A 24,683-nucleotide genomic window follows, 5' to 3' on the forward strand; every position below is an offset into this window, starting at 1 on the left:
TTAAAATTGATCATCTAACATAGCCTTAAAATAAAATAAAAAACCAGGGCTGGAGAGATGGCTCAGAGGCTAAGAGCACTAGCTGCTCTTCCAAAGGTCCTGAGTTCAATTCCCAGAACCCACATGGCAGCTCACAAAATCCATAATGAGATCTAGGTACCCTCTTCTGGCCTGCAGGCACACAGGCAGAATACTGTATAATAAATAAGTAAATCTTAGGGGAAAAAAATACAAACCTTGGGCTGTAGAGATAGCTCAGTGGTTAAGAGCACCGTCTGCTCTTTCAAAGGACCCTGGTTCAATTCCCAGAACCCACATGGCAGTTCCCAAATGTCTGTAACTTCAAGATCTGACACACCCTCTACACCAATGCACATACATAAATTAAAATTAAAATTAAAAAAAAATTTTTTTTAAATACAAACCTTTTGGTGAAGGAAAACTATTTTCTGTTCCTTTCCCAACAGGCGTTGCAGGCAAAGAGAGTGACGCCTGGACAGCAGAGTCCATCTTCTCACAGTCCAGAGTCGGCGAGCTGGGAGCGGACTTTCGGGTCACTTCCTGTTGTCGTTCCCGAACTGCTAACTCCTGCCTTAAATCTACCAACAAAAGCAGGAATCCTCACTTGAGGGAACAAATATATCATGCAAAATCCCAACCAAAACTTTATAAAGACATATATTCCTAAGTTACTATTTCTCAAAACAAACTTCCTATGTAAAAATCTTCATCTCCACAACAAAAATGTGAACTGTGCAATTTAAATAATCCCTCAGAAATTAAAACACAGGCAGTGAGATGGGGCAGTGAGATGTCTCAGCAGGTTAAGGCACTCGTTACCAAGCCTGACAGCCTGATTCCATCTGAGAGAACCAAGTCCTACAAGGTGCCCTCTGATTTCCACACCCATGCTGTGGCGCGCACATATACACAAAGTAAGTAACCATAATTTTTAAAAAGAAGTTTAAAATGCTATAACCTCAAAGAACAGTATTATGCCCAAAAGCAAAGAGAAATTGAGCTGTGAGGGCTGAAGAGATGGCTTTTCCATAGGACAAGTTCAGTTCCCAGTCCATGTTAGACAGCTCACAGCTGCCTGTAATTCTAGCTCCAGGGCACCTGACACCTCTTCTAGCCTCTGCAGGCACCTGCACACAAGTGACCTACACACATACACACATAAATAAAAGAGCAGGACACAAAATAGAAATCATAGTGAAACAAAATAACACAAGATATTTCTAACCAACTCATTTGCATGTGTCACATTTTGAAATGGTAGTTTCAAGATTACTACAAAAAAAATCAATGAAGTAAAAAGTTTTGTAATTTTTTTTTTTATTACTTTTTAAGACAAGGTCTCACTATGCAATTCTAGTAGGCCTAGAACTCTCTATGTAAATGACGCTACCCTCAAACTTACAAGATCCAACTGTCTTTGTTTCTCAAGTACAGGATTAAAGGCATGTACACCTCAGTTTTTTTTTTTAAACCACCACTATGAAATCTTTTTTCAATACTGAATTTTTAATGTTTCCAGTTACACAACTAGTCTAAAATATATCTATGTTTTAAAAAAAAAGAAAAGGATACAAAGAGGCAGATCTCTGAAAGCTCAAGGCCAGCCTGGTCTACATACTGAGTTCCAGGACAGCCAGAGCTATGTAGAGAGACCCTATTTCAAAAGAAAAAAAACAAGTCAGGCAGTGGTGACACACACCTTTAAGCCCAGCACTTGGGAGGCAGAGGCAAGCCTGGGCTTCAGAGAAAGTTCCAAGACAGCCAAGACTACAAAGAGAAACCATGTCTCGAAAAACCAAAAAAAGAAAAAGAAAAACAAAACAAATGATACTAAGTTATTCCACTTTTACAATCAATAAAGGTCAAAACAGGATTACAAACTGATAGATGCAAACTATATCCACAGCAGCTACAAGCAAACCCACAGTCCATCCATAGAGGTAAAGAAAACCATGTACAATGGAATTTTTAATCCATTTACTGTAAGAAAGAGGAATGGACAAATTCCCACAAGTTGTCCTTTGAACTCCACACCCATGCTTTTACTCACGCACACGCACACGCACACACACACACACACACACACACACACACACACACACGTAATGTTTTTTTTTTTTAATTTAATAAAGAAATCCTGTCACTACAACATAAACAAACCTTGAGGACACTACAGAAAGTGAAATCAGCTAGTCACATAAATAATAATAAGAATAAAAATTCTGCTAGGTATGATGGCACACAATTTTAATTTTTAATTCTAGCACTAGGGAAGGGAGAGGAGGGCAGATCTCTGACTTGGAGGCCAGTATGGTCTACATAATGAGATCCAGGCCAGCCAGGGCTACATAGTGAGGCCCTGTCTCAACAAAATAGACAAGATGATAAATTAATGTTCTGTGCTTTTTGTTGTTGTTGTCTTACTGCATTTAAAAATAAGTAAGGGGCTGGGAATCTAGCTCAGGGATAGAGCACCTGCCTAGCAGGCATCAAGCCCCACCATTACAAAACAACCACAATCAAGGCTGGGGATGCACCACAGCGGAACACTGCTTGCCTATCACGCACAGGCCCTGTGTTCATTTCTAGCACTGCAAAACAAATACCAAGTTCATACTTTTTTTTTTTTAAAGCTTACAGTTTCTTTTTTTTTTTTAAGATTTATTTATTTATTATTATATATACAGTACTCTTCTTGCATGTACTCCTGCAAGCCAGAAGAGGGCACCATATCACATTATAGATGATTATGAGCCACCATGTGGTTGCTGGGAATTGAACTCAGGACCTTTGTAAGAGCAGGCAGCGCTCTTAACCACTGAGCCATCTCTCTAGCCCCCAAGTTCATACTTTATATATTACATAAACTAAAATAGTTCTTCGGGGGCTTAGAGAGGTGGCTCAGCACACTCTCACTCTTCCAAAGGACTGGGGTTTGATTCCCAGCACCCACACAGTGGTTCCCAGCCATCTGGAATCCAGTTCCAGGGATCTGATGCCCTCCTCTAGCTCCCCAGGGCACCGAGCACGCAGGTAATAGACATATATGAAGCCAACACGCTCTTACACATAAATCTTTCTAAAGCTCTCTTAAAAAAACAAAAACTTCAGATGAATATATCACCCTCAGGAAACAAATAAAAAGGCACTGAAAATCTATAAAAGGAGATGACATATAGTTAAAACACGCTTTCTTTAGAAGAACTTCCCTCACTCCTCCTCAGCACAGTGAGACTCAGAATATTACAAAGGAAACAAGAACAAGAGCAGCAGCCAGTGCTCCTAACTGCTGAGCCATCTCGCTAGATCCAAAGCCTGTTTTAAAGTTTTGTGATGCCATGTATATTCCCTATACTGAGCAGAGAAAGGGAAATATGTGTGTGTCCACTCATCTGCTCCTAGGAAAGAAATCATGAATTATATAAGGGAAAATACAGACATATGTACGTACAATCATAAAAAAAAATTTGTGTCACTGTTAGTGAGTTTTTTCTTCTTTATAATATTCTGAACTTTGCTGTTTCTGAAGATAGAGGGAAGTTTTAAAGTGTATACTAGCTACATATATAACACATAGCCAGCAACATACACACATACATAGTTCTATGTAGATAACAAAGCTATTTAAATAAAATCAATGCAGAAAAACTGAAAACCAATACTACGCTAAAGAAAACTGTCTCATTTTCTCATCTATTACATGGAGGGCATACCTACTTCTTAGCGTTATGGGTGTGAAATAAATTACCAGGTGAAAAGCACTTGGAGCAGTGATTAAGAGGCGTGTAAAGCTAGAGCCTCAGACAAACTGAGGGCTGGGAACACAGCTCAGACCCAGAATGCTTACCCCGCATGCTCAAGACCCTGGGTATGACCCCAGAACAGCAAAAGGGCTGGTCCATGGCACCCTGGGCTCAGGCCAGGCGGCAGGCGAGCGCTTGCTCAGTAGCGAGCTTACCTCTTGCTTCATCCTTTAACCTCTGCACTGAGACCAGCAAAGACTCCTTCTCATCAAGTTCACTTTCTAAAAATGCATTTCGTTCAATGGCCTGATTTAGCCTTTGTTCGAAATCTTCCAATGAAACGATTGTTGCCCTTTAAAAAAACAAAAAAAAGTTAAAAGCCCATGAATTAAATAACATGTGCAAACAGCTAGCACAAAAGACAGCAGTCAGTTTATCTCCTGCTATTCCTGATCCAGTCAGCCTGACCCAATTTGGAGAATGATCTCACTCCATTCAGCAAAAATTAGCATGCGTCTACTCTGTGGCCTCCATTCCCTGCTGTCTGCTACAGAAATAAAATCCCCAACCTAGAGTTGGAACTCAGAATGCCAACTCCAGGCTTATCAGTTACAATCAGCTGCCAAAATGTCTCTCCAAAGCGTCTCTTCTTTAATCTTTGGCCCCCAACCCTCTTCCCTCTCCTGCCTTAATTCTTTATTTCTCATCTGGATTACTCTTCATGGTTTTATTCTCCTCCTTACTTAAATCAAGATCTGATTGTACCCCTTTGTTTTAAAAAAAAATTAAAAGTAAGGAGACTCAAACATAGCACACAGGTGTATTCACAGCCTGGCCCAACCTGGTCCTTCAGCTATAAACAGACCCGCCAATTACACTCCCCCCCCCCCTTCCCCGAGACAGGGTCTCTCTGTGTAGCCTTGACCTTCCTGGACTTACTTTGTAGACCAGGCTGGACTCGAACACAGAGACCTGCCTGCCTCTGCCTCCCACCATGCCAGGACTAAAGGCGTGCGCCACCACACCCAGCTTAAAGTAACCTTTTTTTTTTTAAGATTTATTATTTATACAGTATTCTGCCTGTATGTGTGCCTGCCAAAGAGGGCACCAGACCTCATCACAGATGGCTGTTAAAGTAACCTCTTAGTGTAACACTTCAAACACCTTCCTGCCTCTCAGCTTCTTCACTGGCTCGCTGCCTAGCTAACCTCTTTGCAGACAACCCCAATTTGTAAAAAGGCTCGCCAGTTCCCACAGGCTATGCTACAGCTGCCCTGAAGCAGTCTGCATATTTTTTTTCTGCATATTCTTCTTAACAGCGCATTTACAATAGACCAGCTATCAGGACAGTGACTAGCACCATGTCAATCAAGAGTCAACTGATAAGCACTAAAGAAAAAGTACTAGGCAATGGTTACTCAGAAGTAGGAGCTGGGCTTAGAATGTTTAAGAAACAACTAGTAACAGACATGGCAAACATGATGGCGCACGCCTATAATCCCAGCAGTCTGAGAGGCAGAGGCTGGCATATCTCTGAGTTCGAGGCCAGCCTGGTCTACAGAGTGAGTCCAGGACAGCCAAGGCTACACAGAGAGACCCTGTCTTGAAAAACCAAACAACAAAACCAGGGACATGGAAAACTGACAACAGCAGCAGTAGACTGCTGTAGGATGAAAGCTGTAATTAGAGAACCCATTGGTCAATATTACAAGTGAAGAGACTAGCGTGTGAAGGTAACAGCTGAAGGGGCTGGAGTGATGACTCAGTGGTTAAAAGCACTCTTCCAGAGGGTCTGGGTTCAAGTCCCAGCACCCACATGTCAACTCACAACTGTAACTCCAGTTCCAAGGGATTAGACAGCCTTATGCAGACACACATGCTGGCAAAAGACCAATACACTTGAAATAAAAACAAATAAGATAACAGCTGAATGGAGGCTTAAGATGTGTGTGCCTAGAACACAGGGGAAAGAGCCGGGAAGGGTGGCGCACGCCTTTAATCCCAGCACTCGGGAGGCAGAGGCAGGCGGATCACTGTGAGTTCGAGGCCAGCCTGGTCTACAAAGTGAGTCCAGGACAGCCAGGGAAACCCTGACTCGAAAACCCAAACAAAAAAAAGAAAACAGGAGAAAGGTGCTGATGTTCTGAGTCAGGGCTTTACTCTGTAGCATGCCAGGACTGGAACTCAATACAAAGCCCAGGCCAACCTCGAACTCATAGAGACCCTGCTGCCTCAGCCTCCAAGTACAGGGATTACAGGCATAAACCATACCATACAGCTATGAGAACCATGTTAAACTAAAAAAAAAAAAAAAAAGACTTCAAAAACAATGGTGTACGTACAGGATAAAGAGGAAATTCAAAGAGAAGTCAAGGCTGAACGTGTGGCTCAGCTCAAGATGCTTGATGCAGCGAGGTGGGGTGTCACAAGCCTTTGACCCCAGCACCAAAATAAATAAGCACTACCTGTTGCACAGCACAAGGGCCTGCGTTGCACTGCAGCACAGCACTCATGCAGCACACTTGGTGTGAGTTTGTGTGTGCCTCCAATTCCAGCACTACCACGAGCAGGGACAAGAGGAGGACAAGGGCTTTAGAGAGATTGTTTTTGAGATGATCTGGATTTTTTTTTTTTTTTTTTTTTTTTTTTTTTTTTTTTTGGTTTTTTCGAGACAGGGTTTCTCTGTGTAGCCTTGGCCATCCTGGACTCACTTTGTAGACCAGGCTGGCCTCGAACTCACAGCGATCCGCCTGCCTCTGCCTCCTGAGTGCTGGGATTAAAGGCGTGTGCCACCACGCCCGGCGATCTGGATTTTGAAACCAGGCTGGCTTCAAACTCAGAGATCCACCCGCCTCAGTCTCCTGTGTACTGGGATTACAGATGTGTACGGGGATTACAGATGTGTACCAGGATTACAGATGTGTACCAAAAGCTTGGTCCATTGTTTTGTTTCACTCCGTTTCAACCCAATGAGTCACATAGGATGTAAGATACCAAAGGAGAACTGGGTTACTAAGAATTATGTGAAAGCTGGAGCTGACAACTGGCTGTGCTCATAAATACACGGCACCCTTTAGCGCACGGCATCCCTTAGCGCACGGCATCCCTTAGCGCACGGCATCCCTCAGCGCACAGCAGCCTTTACCTCTTTGCTCGTTCCAGGTCGTCATTGGCCTGCTCCAACTCTCTCACATACTTATGCAGTTGCTCCTTAATGGCCCGGGTCTGACTTAAGTCGTCTTCTAACACTGAGACCTGCTTGTAGCTCTGTGCATACTGATGCTCTAACTTCTCCTGGAAGAAGATGTGCAGAGAAGGGTGTGTGGTTAGTATGTAATCATCTACTAACAAAAGAATTTCCCAAATTAAGGGAGAAAAGAAATGGTCAAAGGAATTCACAACAATTTGAGTTGATGATACCCCCTCCCTTTTTGCAATATTTTTTCAACTGCACGGACAGAACCATTCTAAATGCCTTAATTCATATAAAACATGTATTATACAGTAATCATTCTTTCTCAGAGAAAAAAGTCTCCCTGAAAAGTAAAATAATAGAATCCTTTCTTCAAAATCTAAATCTGGGGGCTGGAGAGAAGACTCTGCAGGTGAGAGGAAGTGATGCTCTCACAAAGAACCAACGTCTGATTCCCAGTACTCACGTCAAGTGGCCCACAACCACCTTCAACACTGGCCAGAGAACAGACTACTGAGTGCTCAGTCCCAAATGGGACATCTCTAACAACACCACCACTAAGGCTTAGGGAGCACCACCACTAAGGCTTAGGGAGCACCACCACTAAGGCTTAGGGAGCACCACCACTAAGGCTTAGGGAGCACCACCACTAAGGCTTAGGGAGCACCACCACTAAGGCTTAGGGACCATCACGGAAGAGAGGGCACAAAGACTGTAAGAGCTGATGAGAAAGAGTTCTGTAAAATGTTGGAAATGTTGTCTTGATACAACGTGGCCTTTACAATCACTTCTGCTCTAGTTACCTACACAAGACATATGTAAGAATAAGCTAACAAGATCAGTTAACATTACAACAGGCAAAATTGTACTCAGTGGGTTATAGGAGAGGAAAAAAGACAAGAAAGGGGTGGGGGGCATACGAGGAGTAGCTGAGGGGAGCAGGAGAGGGAAAGCGGGGATGGACGCAATCATAATACATTGTTTATGTGAAGTGGCCATCAGAGAGTATAAAGACACTCTATTTTATCTTTAAAATATATTCTCTTCTGCTTTGTTTGTTTTGTTTTGTTTTTTTCCAGACAGGGTTTCTCTGTCAATATATTCTGCTTCTAAAAAAAAGAAATAGTCTTACGCCTCCAAGGCAGCTGATGTGGAGCCCCGAGCCAGGGCCAGCAGATGATGGGCAAGCACTCCACTAACCCTGAACTCCATCCCCAGGGCCTGAAAACTCCTTTTAAGAAAGATTTCTAACCCAAATTAAATCCCAAAACTCAAGAGTTATGAGCAATACCAAAAGAAAAAAAATTCACGTGTCATATAATTAGAGGGCATACATGATAAGGCAGGCAAATCTGTCTAAACAAATAATCAGGAAGGTTTAGAAAATACAGAAACTGGGCTAGAGAGATGGCTCAGCTGCTAAGAGCACTGGCTGCTCTTCCAGGAGTCCTGAGTTCAGTTCCCAGCAACCACGTGGTGGCTCACAACCATCTGGTGCCCTCTTGTGGTATACATGCAGGCAGAATTCTGTACACATATAAATAAATAAATCTTTATCAAAAAAAAAAAAAAAAGAAAGAAAGAAATATAGGAACTAAATATAGTGAAGACCATGACAGGCAGAAAACTGACATCCATAAATTTCCTATAAAAATTCCTAAACTCTGAACCACCTCTTGGTTCTATTAAAAGAAATTTTTTTCAAAATCTTTAAACTTTAAGAAAAAAATTTTTTTGAACCCAGTGTAGTATCACACACATTTAATCCCAGCACTTGGGAGACAGAGGCAGGCAGATCGCTGTGAGTTCAATGCCAGCCTGGCGAACAAAGAAAGTTCAAGACAGCCAAGGTAACACAGAGAAACCATGCCTCAAAAAACAAAAACAATTTTTTTTGGCCAGGGGTGGTGGCGCACACCTTTAATCCCAGGACTCAAGAGGCAGAGGCAGGCAGATCTCTGTGTTCGAGGCCAGCCTAGCCTACAAAATGAGTCCAAGACAGCCAAAGCTACTCAGAGAAACCCTGTCTCAAAAAAAAAACAAAATAAAAAATAAAAAAATATTTTTGGAGCTGGGCATGGTGGCGCACGCCTTTAATCCCAGCACTCGGGAGGCAGAGGCAGGCGGATCGCTGTGAGTTCGAGGCCAGCCTGGTCTACAAAGTGAGTCCAGGATGGCCAAGGCTACACAGAGAAACCCTGTCTCGAAAAACCAAAAAAAAAAAAAAAAAAGAAAATTTGGGTCGCTTGATTCCCCTAAGCACTTCGTGATTAATGCATTTCTCACCCTTAAATATTGCCGTATTTCATGTGGTGCTGTGTGTGCATTGCTGCTACAGCACATGTGTGAAGGTCAGAAAACAGCTTAAGGAAAAAGGTTTTCTTTTTCCACCATGTGGGGCCCAAAAGCCAAACTCAAGTTGTCAGGCTTAGTGGCAAGTGCCTCTTCCCGAAGCCACCTCGCTGGCCCGACTTTTCACTTTAATAAAGGCCAGGACACCAGACGGCACAGCGCCCAGGGAAGGAGCGTCTGTCAGTTACCTTTAACGCCTCCACTTCGTATCTGAGTCTTTGGTTGTCAGCTTGCAGGTCTCTATTTCTTTGCTCAGCCTGTACTAGCTGTGCCTCCAGCTCTGCTTCCAGCTCTCTGCTTCCTTCCTGGAATTCAACTAGCTCATCCCGAGCTTCCTGGAAGCTAAGCAAAAGCAAAGAGGGAAAGACGAGTTAATAGTTGAGTCCTCTCACATAATTACATAACAACAGTAATTTTTTAATGAAAATTAATATCCTCATAAAATGTTAAAAAGGCCGGGTGTGGTGGCGCACACTTGTAATCCCAGTCTGCAGGACAGAAGCAGGTGAATCTCTGTGAGTTCGAAGCCAGCCTGGTCTACAAAGCAAGTCCAGGACAGCCAAGGCTACACAGAGAAACCCTGTCTCAAAAAAACAAACAAAACAAAAAAATTTAAAAAACAATAAATAAATAAATAAAATGTTGAACAGTAAAGGAATGTCTTGTATTTCTTGCTTTACATATATTCAGGACTCAATGAAAATCAGTTATAAGGGGTCCCCCAAATAAAAAACCCACACAAATCAGTAATTCCAAATAATTAATTAATATTATTTACTATTAAATATTAAAATAGTTCTATATAGCTCATAACCTTAGCTTCTTTCTCTGTAAAACTGAAAGAGGAGAGGTGTGTATCTGCACTGAAGTAACTTCAAGTGAGCATTATTTTCAATTCTAATCAATAGAAATCAATAGCTGGTCAGACCTAAGCCTCACTCACTCTCATCACTGATGCAGAATCGGGTAGTTACTATGTTTCTCCACCTTTTTTACTTAATGCACTAATACATTATAATATCACAAACTAGCTTAATATTTAGAAAACTTTTGAACTAACTGGTTTCCTCTGTAATTCCATTACTTAGTTTTTGGCATTTAAAAGTACTCTGAGAAGTGGTTCGCAGGCCCCCGGCCTCTGGAGGGATCTACAGTGTTAGAGCAAATGCCGAACCTCAGCTGGACGCCGAGCGTCGTCCCCCGGGCTTGATACAGCCACAAGAAAAGAACAACAGGATTTTTTTATAAGGCTTAGTTAACCCTGCCAACCAAAGGAGGAAAGTGTGCAAGTATCGGAGTAAGATTTCAAGGCTGGAGAGATGGCTCAGTGAGCATTTGCTGAGGGGCCAGGGTTCAGCGTTCGTGCTGCAAGCTGTGCCGTCGGTAGGTTCGTGGAGATTAGAGCCACAATGATTGAGGGGTGGTTAGCAATGACCGTCTAGGAAAGAAAGTGCAACACCGATGACACCATTGGCGACTTGAAGAAACTGGTAGCAGCCCAAACTGGCACCCGTTGGAATAAGATCGTTCTTAAAAAGTGGTACACAATTTTTAAGGACCACGTGTCTCTGGGAGACTATGAAATCCACGATGGGATGAGCCTGGAGCTTTATTACCAGTAGAGGGAAGTCCTCCACCTGGCCACCCTGCCTTGCTCTCCCACCCTCATTTACACTGGTGTAGATGTTAATTTTTAACAATTCACGTGAATAAAAACTTTGCTGCTGCTTTAAAAAAAAAAAAAAAGCATTTGCTGCTCTTCCAGAGGACCCAGGTTCAATTCTCAGCATCCATATGGCAGCTTACAACCATTTTTAACTCCAGACTCGGGGACCTAACGCCCTCTTCTGGTCTGTCATCAGGCATGCACATCATGCAGACATACATACAGGCAAAATAGCCATGCACATAAAATAAAAACAAATACATTTCAAAAAAAAGTATAAGAAGAAAGAGTCATTAAATAACAGAAATTTAAGATAAGTTTTGAGGCCAATGAGCTATTTTCTTCCCACCTACATAAAATAATAAATTCCACAGCTTGGAAGCTCAGCAGCCTCCCAACACTATAATGCACACTTGAAAAGACTAAAGTCTGATTTAAGCATCTCAAATGAGCAGACGATGAGGGAGCACCAGTGACACACAGCAGGCCCAGGACAGCCTGAGCAGTGACAAGCCGCTGGAGGCAAGCACTCAGAGCTCACAGGTGGCACTAAAGCCGCTGCTATCTCAACAATGTGAGACTAGTGACAGCTTCGTACCATTTTAAACACAGACGCTGTTATTGCTATGGGATCACAATCCTAAATCTGAAACTCTACATTTAGCCTTATGCTCCAAAAGAAAACATGTGTGCAAGCTACATGGCATATTCCAAATCCCACCCCTATTTTAATATGTTTTCAAACACTACCTTTGCTTATACTTCAAGGAAAGTTCCTTCCAATAAGCAGTTTCTTCCTTTAAACTTGAAAAATCTGGTATGTCTTCACCATCCATGATCAAGACAGCCTGTGATATCAAAGACAAAGAAGCCAGGATGAGAATGAAAACACAGCACGGCATGCAGTAGTTTCAAAGGGTTTAAAAGTGGCTGCCACTTTCCTAGAACCTAGGCACAAATCCTACCTCACTTGAGGACAACCCACAGTGAATGAGGTCATGACAGGAGATGATAGCAACAGGCTCCTTGTCACAAAGGCAACGAGGCATTTTCAGCTAAAGCACTGGATGCTCGGTCATTTCAGCTAAAGTAGCACTGCATGCTGGGTCATCTGACCACAGACTGCCTACACATAGCTGCAGCAGTCAGTGTTGGGCCAACTGGTCTTCGGAGAATCCAGTGACAGAAACAAACATCAGAGACTTTGCCATTCCACAGGCTTCCCTGTTGGACAGTTGCTTTAAAACACCTGAAGGGGCTGAGGATGCAGCTTGGCTGCTACTGTGCTAGCCTAGGGTTTGATCTCTGGCACCCCCTGCCATCTTAGCACTGAGAATTGAAGACAAGGTCATCTTCAGCTACACAGAATGTTCAAGGCCAGCCTGGGTTCCATGAGATCCTGACTCAAAAGAAAGTGGGGAGGAAGAGGCTGAGGGAAGGAGGGGGAGGGGGGAAGCAAGCAGGCAGGCTGCTTAGAACCCTCGTGCCAAGTGAGACCGCTACATTGGGCAAGACCCACATTCTCAGCTCACACTTCTGAAAACGTCCTCAGTCACCCTTCAATCCAAGTTTATCCCAAAGGTCCACTCACCTCCACTACAACGATCAGTTCTTCCCCAAAGCGTTTACAGAGGGAGGGATCTAGTTAGCTGCTCTGTCCATTTCAAATGGCTCAAACTCCCAAAGGACCACAGGGCAGATAGGACACCAAGATGACTGGCGCACTCCAGAGTCCTGCCACATCTTTTTGGCAGTCCCACTCAACCTCTATACCAGCACCACATCCACACAACAGGAAACACACGGTCATGTTTACTGACTTAAACCACAATGCATGCTGGCCAGTAAGGAATGAAGAACAGTCTTAAAACATACAGCCCTGGAAATGGAGAGAACTCAGCTGTTTAGCAAGAACTAAGTCACAGACAATAGCACATACAGAACTCCAGGTTCAGGTGTGTGTGTGTCAGAGAGGCACGAGAGTATGTTTAGTGGGGATAAAACTAAAAATACAATATGCTAGCCTAATTCTTTTGAGGCACAGTGCCAACTTTCCTTTAACCCGATCTTTACTGCTCATATCATTCATTACTACCTTGATATCTAACTCGTGAGTCTTCCAGTTATCTTGAACTGCCCATCACCCTGACAGGTCTTTGAGAGAGCTAGACTCTTGACACAGCTTGCATTCCTTCATGGCCCTGAGTACAACAGAATGACCAGACAGAGGAGGACCTAATGCTGCAACCACTTACTGAATGCTAATAAGATATTAAGCACTAGGCGTGTACTACTGGCCAAATACACTGTCCTCTAATCTGACTATACCTACAGTAGCACAGATCTATCACTTTATTCTTGGAGATGTCTTTTTAGCATGAGGGTACTTTGACGTGTTGACCTCACAGGGCTCGGAGTCCTCCTGCTGAGCCTGAGTTCTAGGGTTCCGATTCTGCCGATAAGTTACTGCTAACGCTCTTAGGGTGTCAGCTGCTCCTTTGTCTCATCTAATGACGGTGTGGACTGCACTGGGAGGCTAAATGACCCCTGGAACTGAAGTTGCAGGTGGCTGAGAGATGCCACGTGGGGGCAGGGAGCTGGACTCAGGTCTTCTGGAAGAGTGATCAAATGCTCTTAAACCACTGAGCCATCATTCCAGCCCCTGATCTAAACTTCTTAACTCAATATAGTATGTATTATTTTAAACAACTGGGATAGATCTGTTAACTACAGCCATCAACGAACTTTCTAATTTCACTCTTTAATGTGTTTCTAAGTTTTGTACGTGGCTCTGCTGCAAGCTTCCAAGATTTGGAAGATTTTTACACCTGTCTGATCTTGGCAGACACCGATGATAACATCTTAGCCTTGTTCTTCCCCAAGGGAATACGTTACCCTATTGAGCAGCCATTTCAGGCCCCTAAACGTTTCTTATGCCAAGCTTTGGACCACTCTTGGATTACATGTCTCTGAACCAGTGCTGCCCTTGAGTGCTGACATGTTGCTCAGCGGCAGGGACTTTATCCCTGAGTTCTACACACGTTTGTTACTATGCAGCATTGCTGTTACTGTTGACTGTACAGTCCATGGACCAATGTTCTCATGGGAGGTTCTAGTGCCCCAGACTCCTAATAGTTATTTTAAGGTGTGGTGTTTGAATGTGGAATCAGTCCTTCTACAAATAAGGTTAGAATCTGCTTTACCTGTAACTTCTGTTCACTCGCCCATTCACAAGGTTTCTGTGTGCAGGTTTCTGTGTGAGGTTTCTGTGTGCAGGTTTCTGTGTGCAGGTTTCTGTGCGGAGGTTTCTGTGCGCAGGTTTCTGTGCGCAGGTTTCTGTGCGCAGGTTTCTGTGCGGAGGTTTCTGTGCGGAGGTTTCTGTGCGGAGGTTTCTGTGCGGAGGTTTCTGTGCGGAGGTTTCTGTGTGCAGGTTTCTGTGTGCAGGTTTCTGTGTGGAGGTTTCTGTGTGGAGGTTTCTGTGTGCAGGTTTCTGTGTGGAGGTTTCTGTGTGCGGGTTTCTGTGTGCGGGTTTCTGTGTGCGGGTTTCTGTGTGCAGGTTTCTGTGTGCAGGTTTCTGTGTGCAGGTTTCTGTGTGGAGGTTTCTGTGTGGAGGTTTCTGTGTGCAGGTTTCTGTGTGCAGGTTTCTGTGTGCAGGTTTCTGTGTGCAGGTTTCTGTGTGGAGGTTTCTGTGTGCAGGTTTCTATGTGCAGGTTTCTGTGTGGAGGTTTCTGTGTGGAGGTTTCTGTGTGCAGGTTTCTGTGTGCAGGTTTCTGTGTGCAGGTTTCTGTGTGGAGGTTTCTGTGTGGAGGTTTCTGTGTGCAGGTTTCTGTGTGCAGGTTTCTGTGTGCAGGTTTCTGTGTGCAGGTTTCTGTGTGGAGGTGGTTCTGTTGTTTGGGCTATGGCACACACTATAAAGGGACCTCGTGGTAGCTACTGCTTTGAAGAGCACTTGGCTCAGCAGCGGTCCCTGGGGAGCAGCACTGTTTGTACTTCTGTGTATGCTGCACACCACGCATTTGCCTCCAGCTTTGGGTTCTCAAGTATGGACTTTTTTCATGTCTTTAGGTTACACAAAAAACATAAAAGTTGTGCATATTGGGTCAGACGTGGTGGTGCACACCTTCAATCCCAGAACTCGGGAGGCAGAGGCAGGCGGATCACTGTGCGTTCAAGGCCAGCCTGGTCTACAAAGTGAGTCCAGGATGGCCAAGGCTACACAGAGAAACCCTGTCTCGGGAAAAAAAAAAAAAAAAAACAAGTCAGGGGGCTGAAGAGATGATTCAGTGGTTAAGAGCACTAACTGCTCTTGCACAGAACTAGAATTTGGTCCCAGGACCCACATAGGACAACTTAAAACTCACTATACCTGTAGCTCTTCTTTAGCCTCTGCAGCCACCAACACACACACACACACACACACACACACACACACGTTTTAAAAAGAAAATGAATAAGCCAGAAAATCAATATCAATATACAAAGTACTTAAAAGCCCAGACCCTAGAGTCAAACTATGCCCTAGCTGGGTGACCTTGGACAAGCTACTCAACAACTCAGTGACTCATTTTCTCACCTACAGAAGAGGAACTTAAGCTGTGGGGGAGGGGTTTGCTGTTGTTTTGAGTTTTGGTTTGATTTGGTTTTTCAAGATAGGGTTTCTCTGTGTAGCCTTGGCTGTCCTGGACTCACTTTGTACACCAGGCTGGCCTGGAACTCACATTGATCCGCCTGCCTCTGCCTCCCAAAGTGCTGTGTTTTGAAAATGAAGTGAGGAACTATTTGTACAGCACTTGGAACAGAGCCTGATACATAGAGAACACAACATAAATGTTAATTCAACTGTAAGAAACTAGCAGGCCAGCAGTGGACCTTTAAAGTTCAACCACAAGAAGAAAAAAGTTAAACCACAGAGCAAACAGACCACCAAATTTAAAAGCACATGATTCCTCAAAAGCATTTCACTACAAAGGGATCTGTAAATCTTCTCTCCTGGAATAAACCCTATGAGCTAGATTTAAAAACAAGCAGGAAGCCCTGGGCGGTGGTGGCGCACGCCTTTAATCCCAGTACTCAGGAGGTAGAGGCAGGTGGATCTCTGTGAGTTCGAGGCTAGCCTGGTCTACAAAGGGAGTTCCAGGACACCCAGGGCTACACACAGAGAAACCCTGTCTCGCAAAACCAAAATTTTAAAAAAACAAGCAGAAGTTCTAACCCTTCAGTCGCAGTCATGCTTCGTCTCTGTTGCTTCCTGCCTGCAGACCCCAGCTTTGTCCCACTAACCCTATTCCCCAACTTTATCCTTCTAAAAACCAGGTTGTTCATAAATAATGAAATATGCCACCGCTGCAGATGATCCAAACTGTTTCAGAGACTGCACAGACTGTGTGTCCGTGCGTGCCTGTGTGCCTGTGTGCCTACGTGTGCCTGTGTGCGTGGAGTTTGCCTTGGCACACACTGGAGTGTGTGTTCACTGTCATTTAGATTATGTAAGTGGAGAAAGTTAAAGCTACAGAAAGTTAGCCAATGTCAAGTTTTTCACTGCTTTAAAAAAGTGCTCAAATGGCACATCCACGTCTTGTAAAGCTGCAGTGTAGGCAGACAAGTCCTCTCCGCTCCTCTCAACATTCCCTTAATACTACGTCTCATTTGGAGTATGAGTCTCAAAATTACAGCTTTTGCATCAGACATGATCACACTCTACATGACCTTCAGATGTGGCACAGCAAACAACTCCCTCCCCTGGATTTTAACCAGCCTATCCAGCACACCTTATAGGCAAAGATACTCTGTACAGTATTAAGAAAATTAATTTTACATAAAAGATATTAAACATATATGCAGAATGAAGTAGGCCCTATTAAATCTTTTCTCCTTATGAAGTGTCTAGAAACTTGAACCTAAAGTAATTTTTTGTTTGGTTAGTTGGTTTTGGTTTTTCAAGACAGGGTTTCTCTGTGTATCCTTGGCTGTCCTAGACTCACTTTGTAGACCAGGCTGGCCTAGAACTCACAGCGATCCACCTGCCTCTGCCTCCCAGAGTGCTGGGATTAAAGGCGTGCACCACCATGCCCGGCAGTAATTTTAACTTTAGTCTTCAGTCCTCAAGTTTATTTTATCATGGTCTAAGATACAAACGAAAGTAAGTTTTGTTGGTTTCACAAAAACATACCCAGGGCTATTTTGGTTTCAAATGCTCTGCACCCACCTCCAATTTATCTAAATCAAAACAAAGCCACTGCAGATTTAGCAACTTCTGAGATTAGGTGCATATCTCACTGGAACTAAAGGTTTTCTTTGTTCTTTCTTTATGCGTTCCCGGTCTACATAAAGAGTTCAGCAACATTACAGAACAGATACCCCCCAGCTGGGTGTCCTCTGGCTTCTCCTGACTCATGGGCTTAATGCTGAGTCTGCCCTATCAACTTTCTGATTTGGCAGACACTGCCCTAACTCTTAAGTCCAGTGAAAGCAACATAATTTTCAGACTAACGTCCAGCCACTCATGAGCAAGCTTCAGGGTTACATTTTTTTTTCTAATAACTGAATAGTTTTCTTGGACAATTCACTCAAAAATAAGTCATCTACTAACTTCTGGTATTACCTGTGACGTATCCAATGTTCGGTCCTTTTTCTGGCTCAAAAAGGTATAAAAATCTCATGAAACCAGAACCCTGAGGCTAGAAAGGCAAATTCTGATCCAAGCTAAGCTTCTCACCCAGTTGGTGGAACCCAAATAAAAATCATTTAATTGCCCCTCTGCACCTGGGCTCAATTTCCCCAGCCAGCAAAAAGTGTCTTACAGAATCCGTCCCAAGTGCAAACAAGAAATGCTCTGTAATGTTTGCAAACGCTACAGGAGTGGGCTGTGATAATGAACAGAACCCTCGCTCGCCTTAAACTTCAGGAAATTAAGTCACTTCATCGTTTCCCAGAGTTAAAATACGAAGCGGGCCCAAGCAACCGGAGCCGGTTGGTGTTACTTTCCCCAAAGTCCAAAGCGGGTGATTAGCAGTTCGGGGCAGGCAAGTCACGAGACTGCCGGTCGCTGCCCGCGAGGGCTGCTCCCGCTCTCCCCTCCGACATAAGGGGCGCTGGGAAACCAAAACCCCGCCTTGCTCCTAAGCATCCTGGCAGCCAGAGGGAACCCAGGGTGGGTGGAGCGAGAAGCCGGGCGCGCCACTGCCACCCCAACCGAGCCGTCAGCGCCTCGGTCCCCAGTGCCACGTCCCGGCCTCCGTCCCTCCCCTGGAAGCCCGGGACTCGCTCCCTTGCAGGTGCCCCTGGTGGGCCACACCTCCGACTGTGAGGAGGGGACAGTTGGAGCGGTTGGAACACTTGTCCCCGTACGGCCTGGCCCGGCGGGGCCTGAGACCCAGCCCGGCGGTCAGGCGGGCTCCCCAGGGCCAGGCCTCGGCGCCGCCCGCCCGGCTCGACCCCCGGGGCTGCCTGGCACAGGAGCTCACCGCCAATGTGTCAAAAGCGCATGTTCGCCGCCACTCGGCCGACGTCTCCGCTCCGCTGGCCTGGCCAGGCCCGCCCAGCCGTGCAGCTCCGCTCCCTTCCGCAGCCCTGAGCTCCACTCCGCGTACCCCAGCGCCGGGCTCCTCCCCGACACGTCAGGGGCTCCCTGGGAGTCGGAGGCCATTCTGTGACGCACAGGGGCGGAGTCCGGAGCATGCGCAGAAGCAGGCGAGGCGGGGGCGGGGGGGGGGCCAGCGTCCCACGGAGCCAACCCAGGCCCTACGTGCTGACGTCAGGCCGGCGACTCCGTCCTGTGCAGGCGCCCCCCGCGTTTGTTGCCCCCCCCCACACACACACACACACGCGCGCGCATTGGGTGAGTTTTGGGCCGCTGCGGTGTCCGCAAGCTGTGCTGTTGGCGAGAGTAGTTCCCCCGGGTAAGAAGGGAAACTACAGTAAAGGAGGACTAGCTCAAAAAGGAGACAGGAAAAATGCGCAACTGTCCTGGGAGTAGAAACTTAAACGGAAAAAGGCATTTGGGGAACAATTTTAGGAACTTTTCGCTGTCTCATGCTCAGTGTTATTCTAAGCTCGGGGCTCTTGGGATTGGTTTTAAGGTTTGGAGACAAGAAGCCACTTATGCTTTGAGAGAGGTGGATATAAAGACAACAAAAACGGTGCATGATGGGTCTCTAAGGAGAACCCAAATCGATGACGAGCAGAAGAAGATGTAACAGGCTCTAAAGGTGCCTTGAACTACGTTGTGAACGATACAGCATTTTGTTGTTTCGTTTTGTTTTTTAAGATTATTAATTCACTGTGTGGCTTGTTACACTGAGAGGTGTTGCATTGTCACAGTAACTCCGTGTCCTTCGCATTGTACAAGTAAGAAACAGCAAAATGAAGTTGCCCAAGGTGACTGGACTACAGCGAGAATTCCACTATCACCCACTGCCTCGGTGACAAGAAGGAAACATGACACCATTTCCTGGGCGATGCTAAGTGCGGTCCATACACTAACTACCCTTTAACCCTCAGCAATCCATGAGGTTAGAATCATCACCTCCGTTTTGTTTTACTTTGGGTTTGGTTTTGTGATTGTTTGGTTGGTTTGTTTGCTTGTTTGTTTGTTTGTTTTTGGTTTGTTTTGTTTTGAGACAGACTTTCTCTATGTAACCCTGCCTGTCTCTGTAGACCAGGCTGCCCTCAAACTCACTGAGATCCACCTGCCTCTGTCATTAGCTCTGTTTTCTATGTTGTAACCTAAAACTCAAACAGGTTTGCTCCCACAGCTTTGAAACTCAGACTGGAGCTCTGCTTCCCTGCCTGGAGCTGTGGTGCTCCATCTAATCAGATCTCAGACAAGGAAGTGATTAATGAAGGCTTTCCTATAGACCAGTGCCAACACAGAACAGACCCACCCGAAGAGGAAAAAATAAAAAATAAAAGGCTGCAGCTTCTGTCCTGCCTCCTGGCTAAGGTGCTAAGAAACACACTGAGTCACCTAATGGCAGACCAGGCCCTTAGGAAAACATTGACATCATCTCTCAGGCGTCTGGCCCTCCCATTTGCTCTGGCCCTAAGACTGGTGTTTGTCAATATCAGCCTGTCATCCTGGTCCCTGTCTTGATGAATGGGATTAGCTTGGCAGAGCCCTCAGAAGCCAAAAGCCAGACTCCGATCCTCCTCACTAGCCCAGGGCCTCCAACAAGATAAGAGTCAGCAGAGCGCCCCACCTCCTTCCCTCGTGCCAAATCCATGGGAAATAAAGTGACAAAGAAGATGACAGTCTCCAAAGGAAGCACAAGTCATAAAACCAGCTTTGTAAGGGAAGCAAAGGTGAGGACCCTTTGCCCTGACAAAGCGTCCCAGCACGGTTTGCATAGGTTCCGGTTCAAGTTCCTTCTGGCGCTTAACCAGAAGCAGAACGTCAGAGTCTCTGAGAAAATACAACGCCCCCACCCCCGCCAACATCCTCCCTGCTGCAAAACCCAAAATGCAAGAAACACATCAAGATCGGCCGCCAAATGGGCAGAGGGTGATCAGCTACTGGAGGAGAGATCCGGTCCAAACTCTGGCTTAAATGCCAGACTTTGGCAAATCACACACTCAAAAAAAGGCCGTGGGAGGGCTCTGCTCACTGGCTTAAAGAACCCAGGATCACCAGCCCAGGAATGGCACCACCCATAATGGACTGGGCCCTCCTTCCCCCAGCGCCACCCCCCATCAGTCACTAATTAAGAAAATTCCTTACAGCTGGATCTCATGGACGCCTTTTACTCAATTGAGGCTCCGTTCTTTGAATAACTCTAGTGTGTGTATCAAATTGACTTAAGATTAGCCAGCACGAAAGTGTATGTCAGCTGGGCGGTGGTGACGCACACCTTTAATCCTAGCACTCGGGAGACAGAGGCAGGTAGATCTCTGTGAGTTCAAGGCCAGCCTGGTCTACAAAGTGAGTTCAAGATAGCCAGGGCTACACAGAGAAACCCTGTCTCGAAAAATAAATAAACAAACAAAAAAAGTATATGTCCACTAAAATATTGCCGGGCGTGGTGGCGCACGCCTTTAATCCCAGCACTTGGGAGGCAGAGGCAGGCGGATCACTGTGAGTTCGAGGCCAGCCTGGTCTACAAAGTGAGTCCAGGACAGCCAAGGCTACACAGAGAGACCCTGTCTCGAAAAATCAAAAAAAAAAAAAAAAAAAAAAAAAAAAAAGATTAGCCAGCACGGTGCATAGAAATGTGCTACGGAAAATCTGAGGAGAAGGAACATATTTAACTAATGAATGGGGGGGAAAATAAGACACCTCAGAATCAAAGGCTCACTGGGTATGCTGGCGCACGCCTGTGATCCTGGGAAGGTCCAGGCCAGCCTAAACCACTACATAAGAACACCCTGACTTAAAAAACAAAGCACACACACACACAAAGAATACTTCATTCAGTCTAATTGTTACTCTCCTTTAGTCGTTGTGGGTTTTGCTAATCCTTAAGGGTAGAGATGAGGCTGCCTGAGGAATACTCACCGCGGGCTGGTTGCTAATGATCTGCCTCATGTCCACCTCATGTCTCACATGCCTAAACCCCCAAAGATCCTCCTTTGGCTTCAACTGAAATGTCTAGAATAGTTTACCTTTGTCAGCTGTGCTCTGTTCCTACAGTCACTGAAGCGCAAAGCCTTCATCACATCTCCCTTAATGACCCTCCCACCCCACCCCGCACTGGCTTACAATTCACCCATTTGATCACCACCCTCCAGCAACTTTCATTTATAAACTCAAATCCATTCATTTCCTACTTCATTCTCCCAGCTTTCCCGCCCCCCCGTATCCCCCCCCCCCCCCCCCCGCCCAGTCCGAAGCTCCCTTGTCACCTGTGCCTCCCCTCACACTCCCCTCCCCTTGAATGGCTCTTGTTCCACCCTCGCAGTCTCCACATAGCTACCAGAATAACATCACTAAACCCCACTGTAGACAGCGCATCCCAACTTCAAAACTTGATTCGTCTCCTTGCTGCTTTCGCCATGAAGGGATTAAACTGTAGTCTGGTGATGAGAGCCCAGGGAGCAGCTCCAGCCGTCCCTGGCAGTCTGCATCCCGCAGCTCACCTGCGTGCAGCTAACCAGACGGTCCACTGTGTCCCGCCCTCTGGTTGCGTGAACAAGAATGACCCACCCGATGGGCTCATAGGTTTAGTGGTTGCTCCCCAGTTGGTGGACTATGTAGGAAGGTGTGTCACCAGGAGTAGGCTTCGAAAGGTTTCAAAAGCCCTCGCCAGACCCAACCTTCCTCTTTCTCTCTCTCTGTGCCTGTGGGTCGGGATGTAAGCACTCAGCTGCCGCTCCGGGACCATGGCTGACTGAGTCATGCTTCCCCCCATGATAATCAGCGACTAACCCTCTGAAAGCATAAGCAAGCCCCCTTCTATAAATCTCCTTGGCTATGGTGTCTCTTCACAGCAACAGAACAGTATCACACACACAGTTCCCTTCCTCTCAAAGACCATCCTGATCCACTCTCAGTCCTGTGTCCTGTGACTGCTTCTGAGGCTGCGTCTACCACCTTTCTCTCTCCCATCTTTAGTCTCATCCACAAGCTGCTTCCTCCAGGAAGCCTTCCCTGATACTCAAAGCACACAGAGAGGGGCACATAGTTAAGAGAAAACTCACAGGCACTGCCTTTGGGAGCCAACGAGATAAGTGAGCCAGTAAAGTTGCTAGCCTATGGAGTATGACCACCTGACTTTGACCCATGGGTTCCATGTGCTAGAAGGAAAGAGCTAACTTCTCGAGTTGTCCTCTGGCCCCAACATATGTGCCCATGACAATGTACACTAAACAAACAAATAATAAATGTGGGCTTGAGGGCTGGCTCACCAGTGAAGCACACACTTGCTACCCTTCCAGAGGACCCGAGTTCTGTTCTCAGCATCCATATCAGGTGTCTCACAACTGCCTTTAACTCCAGCTCTATGGGATCCAACACCCTCTTCTGACCTCAAGTACACACACACATGGTATGCACATGCACACACGTATAAAAATTATTTTAAATAAATATTGCCAGGCATGGTGGGACATGCCTTCAATCCCATCACCCAGGAGGCATAAGCCAGCCTGGGCTTCCAGGCCAGTCAAGACTACTCAGGGAGACCCTGACTCAAAAATAAATTAAAAATAACAATAATAAATACTAAAAATAAAAGTTTAAAACATGGCCTTTCAGCCATGAAGGCATCCAACACTTCCCCAAAAACCTACCTTGACAAGGGCATGCTCACACCCCCACAGCACCAGGCACTTAGCAAACACTCAGCTAATATGCCTTAGTGAAAATAAAAGCTGGGTGGGGTGGCGCATGCCTTTAATCCCAGCACGCAGGAGGCAGACGTAGGTTTATCTCTGTGAGTTTGAAGCCAGCCTAGTCTACAACGTCCAGGACAGCCAAGGCTACATAGAGAAACCCTGTCTCGAAAAGAAAAGCAAAAAGAAAGAAAGAAAGAAAGAAAGAAAAGAATGACTTGGTGACTAGGTAGTTATAATTCCAAGTGCAAGGGCTAGCAGAACCTTCTGGGAAATGTTCCAAATCCTGAAAACTAACACAAATCGAGATTTTCAGTGGACTGACACCAGGTTACAGAGGAACTGGAGTTCAGGACATAAATTAGGCCTCTCTTTCATTCTAATTTTAATCCTAATACTTAGCACCAATTCTGGTGTCATTTAAGACCACAATAATATAGGCCTGGAGTAGTTGATGTCTTTAATCCCAGTACTCAGGAAACAGAGGCAGGCAGATCTCTTTGAATTGGAAGCCAGCCTGGTCTACACAGTGAGTTCCAGGATAGCCGGGACTACGTATAGACCCTGTCTCAAAAACAGAAGGAAAAGAAAAAGACAATATTAATATTATTTGGAGGAGTTGGCTTTGCCAGGGAGCGGAGGGCGGGTGTTTGCTTTGGTTTTTTGTTTTTGTTTTTGTTAGTTTTGGGGGGATTTCGAGGCAGGGTTTCTCTATGTTATCTTGGAGGTCCTGGACTCGCTTTGTAGACCAGGCTGGCCTCGAACTCACAGTGATCCGCCTGCCTCTGCCTCCCAAGTGCTGGGATTAAAGGCATGCGCCACCATGCCTGGCTCTGGGTTCTTTTGTTATTGCTGTTTTTGGTTTTAGTTTTTCGAGACAGGGTCTCTCTATGTAGCCTTGCCTGTCCTGGACTAACTTTGTAGACCGGGCTGGCCTCGAACTCACAGCGATCCGCCTGCCTCTGCCTCCCGAGTGCTGGTTGTTGTTGTTGGTGGTGTTGTTGTTTTCAAGATAGTCTTTCTCTGTGTAGCCTTGGCTGTCCTAGATCTAGCTCTGTTGACCAGGCTGGCCTCATCCACCTGCCTCTGCTTCCCAAGTACTGAAATTAAAGGCCTGCGCCACCACCACCCAGCTGTAATATTAGTTTTCTACTGTTAAAAGATAGAATGCTGGAGCTGCGATGTACCTCCGTTGGCAAGCAGGGTGATACCTAGCAGGCGGGACGCCTGTGCTACATCACCAGCACAGTATAACCAAGCTATGGTGATGCGTTCGGAAGATCAGAAGCGTGAGGTCATCTTCGGCTGTGAGGATACCTCGCGAGTTCAAAAACAGCCTAGACTGCATGGCACTCTGTCTCAAAGACAAACAAAACAGAAACAAATGCAGGCAGGCTCTGAGATAAGAAATGGTTTTATACAGAGAAGAAAAGCCTGTCAATCA

The 24,683-nt window shown here is 45.6% G+C and overlaps 1 protein-coding gene across 4 annotated transcripts in view; it reads right to left on the bottom strand.

The window, feature by feature from the left end:
* Ndel1 (nudE neurodevelopment protein 1 like 1) overlaps positions 1–24,683 on the bottom strand; it is a 55,836-nt gene that overhangs the window by 15,806 nt on the left and 15,347 nt on the right. For 2 of the 4 annotated variants that reach the window (XM_051167226.1, XM_051167225.1), the window contains exons 2-6: positions 11,726–11,823; positions 9,498–9,651; positions 6,910–7,058; positions 3,980–4,116; positions 426–599 (exon numbers count right to left, since the gene is read on the bottom strand). In XM_051167226.1, coding sequence (XP_051023183.1) covers positions 426–599; positions 3,980–4,116; positions 6,910–7,058; positions 9,498–9,651; positions 11,726–11,811 — 700 coding nt within the window. In that variant the 5' untranslated portion in view covers positions 11,812–11,823. Of the gene's footprint in view, positions 1–425; positions 600–3,979; positions 4,117–6,909; positions 7,059–9,497; positions 9,652–11,725; positions 11,824–18,438; positions 18,619–24,683 lie in introns of those variants that run through there. The other 2 variants (XM_051167227.1, XM_051167224.1) reach the window with 2 other exon arrangements.

The sequence above is a fragment of the Acomys russatus genome, chromosome 25 (genome assembly GCF_903995435.1).
Source record: "Acomys russatus chromosome 25, mAcoRus1.1, whole genome shotgun sequence".
NCBI classification, from domain to species: domain Eukaryota; kingdom Metazoa; phylum Chordata; class Mammalia; order Rodentia; family Muridae; genus Acomys; species Acomys russatus.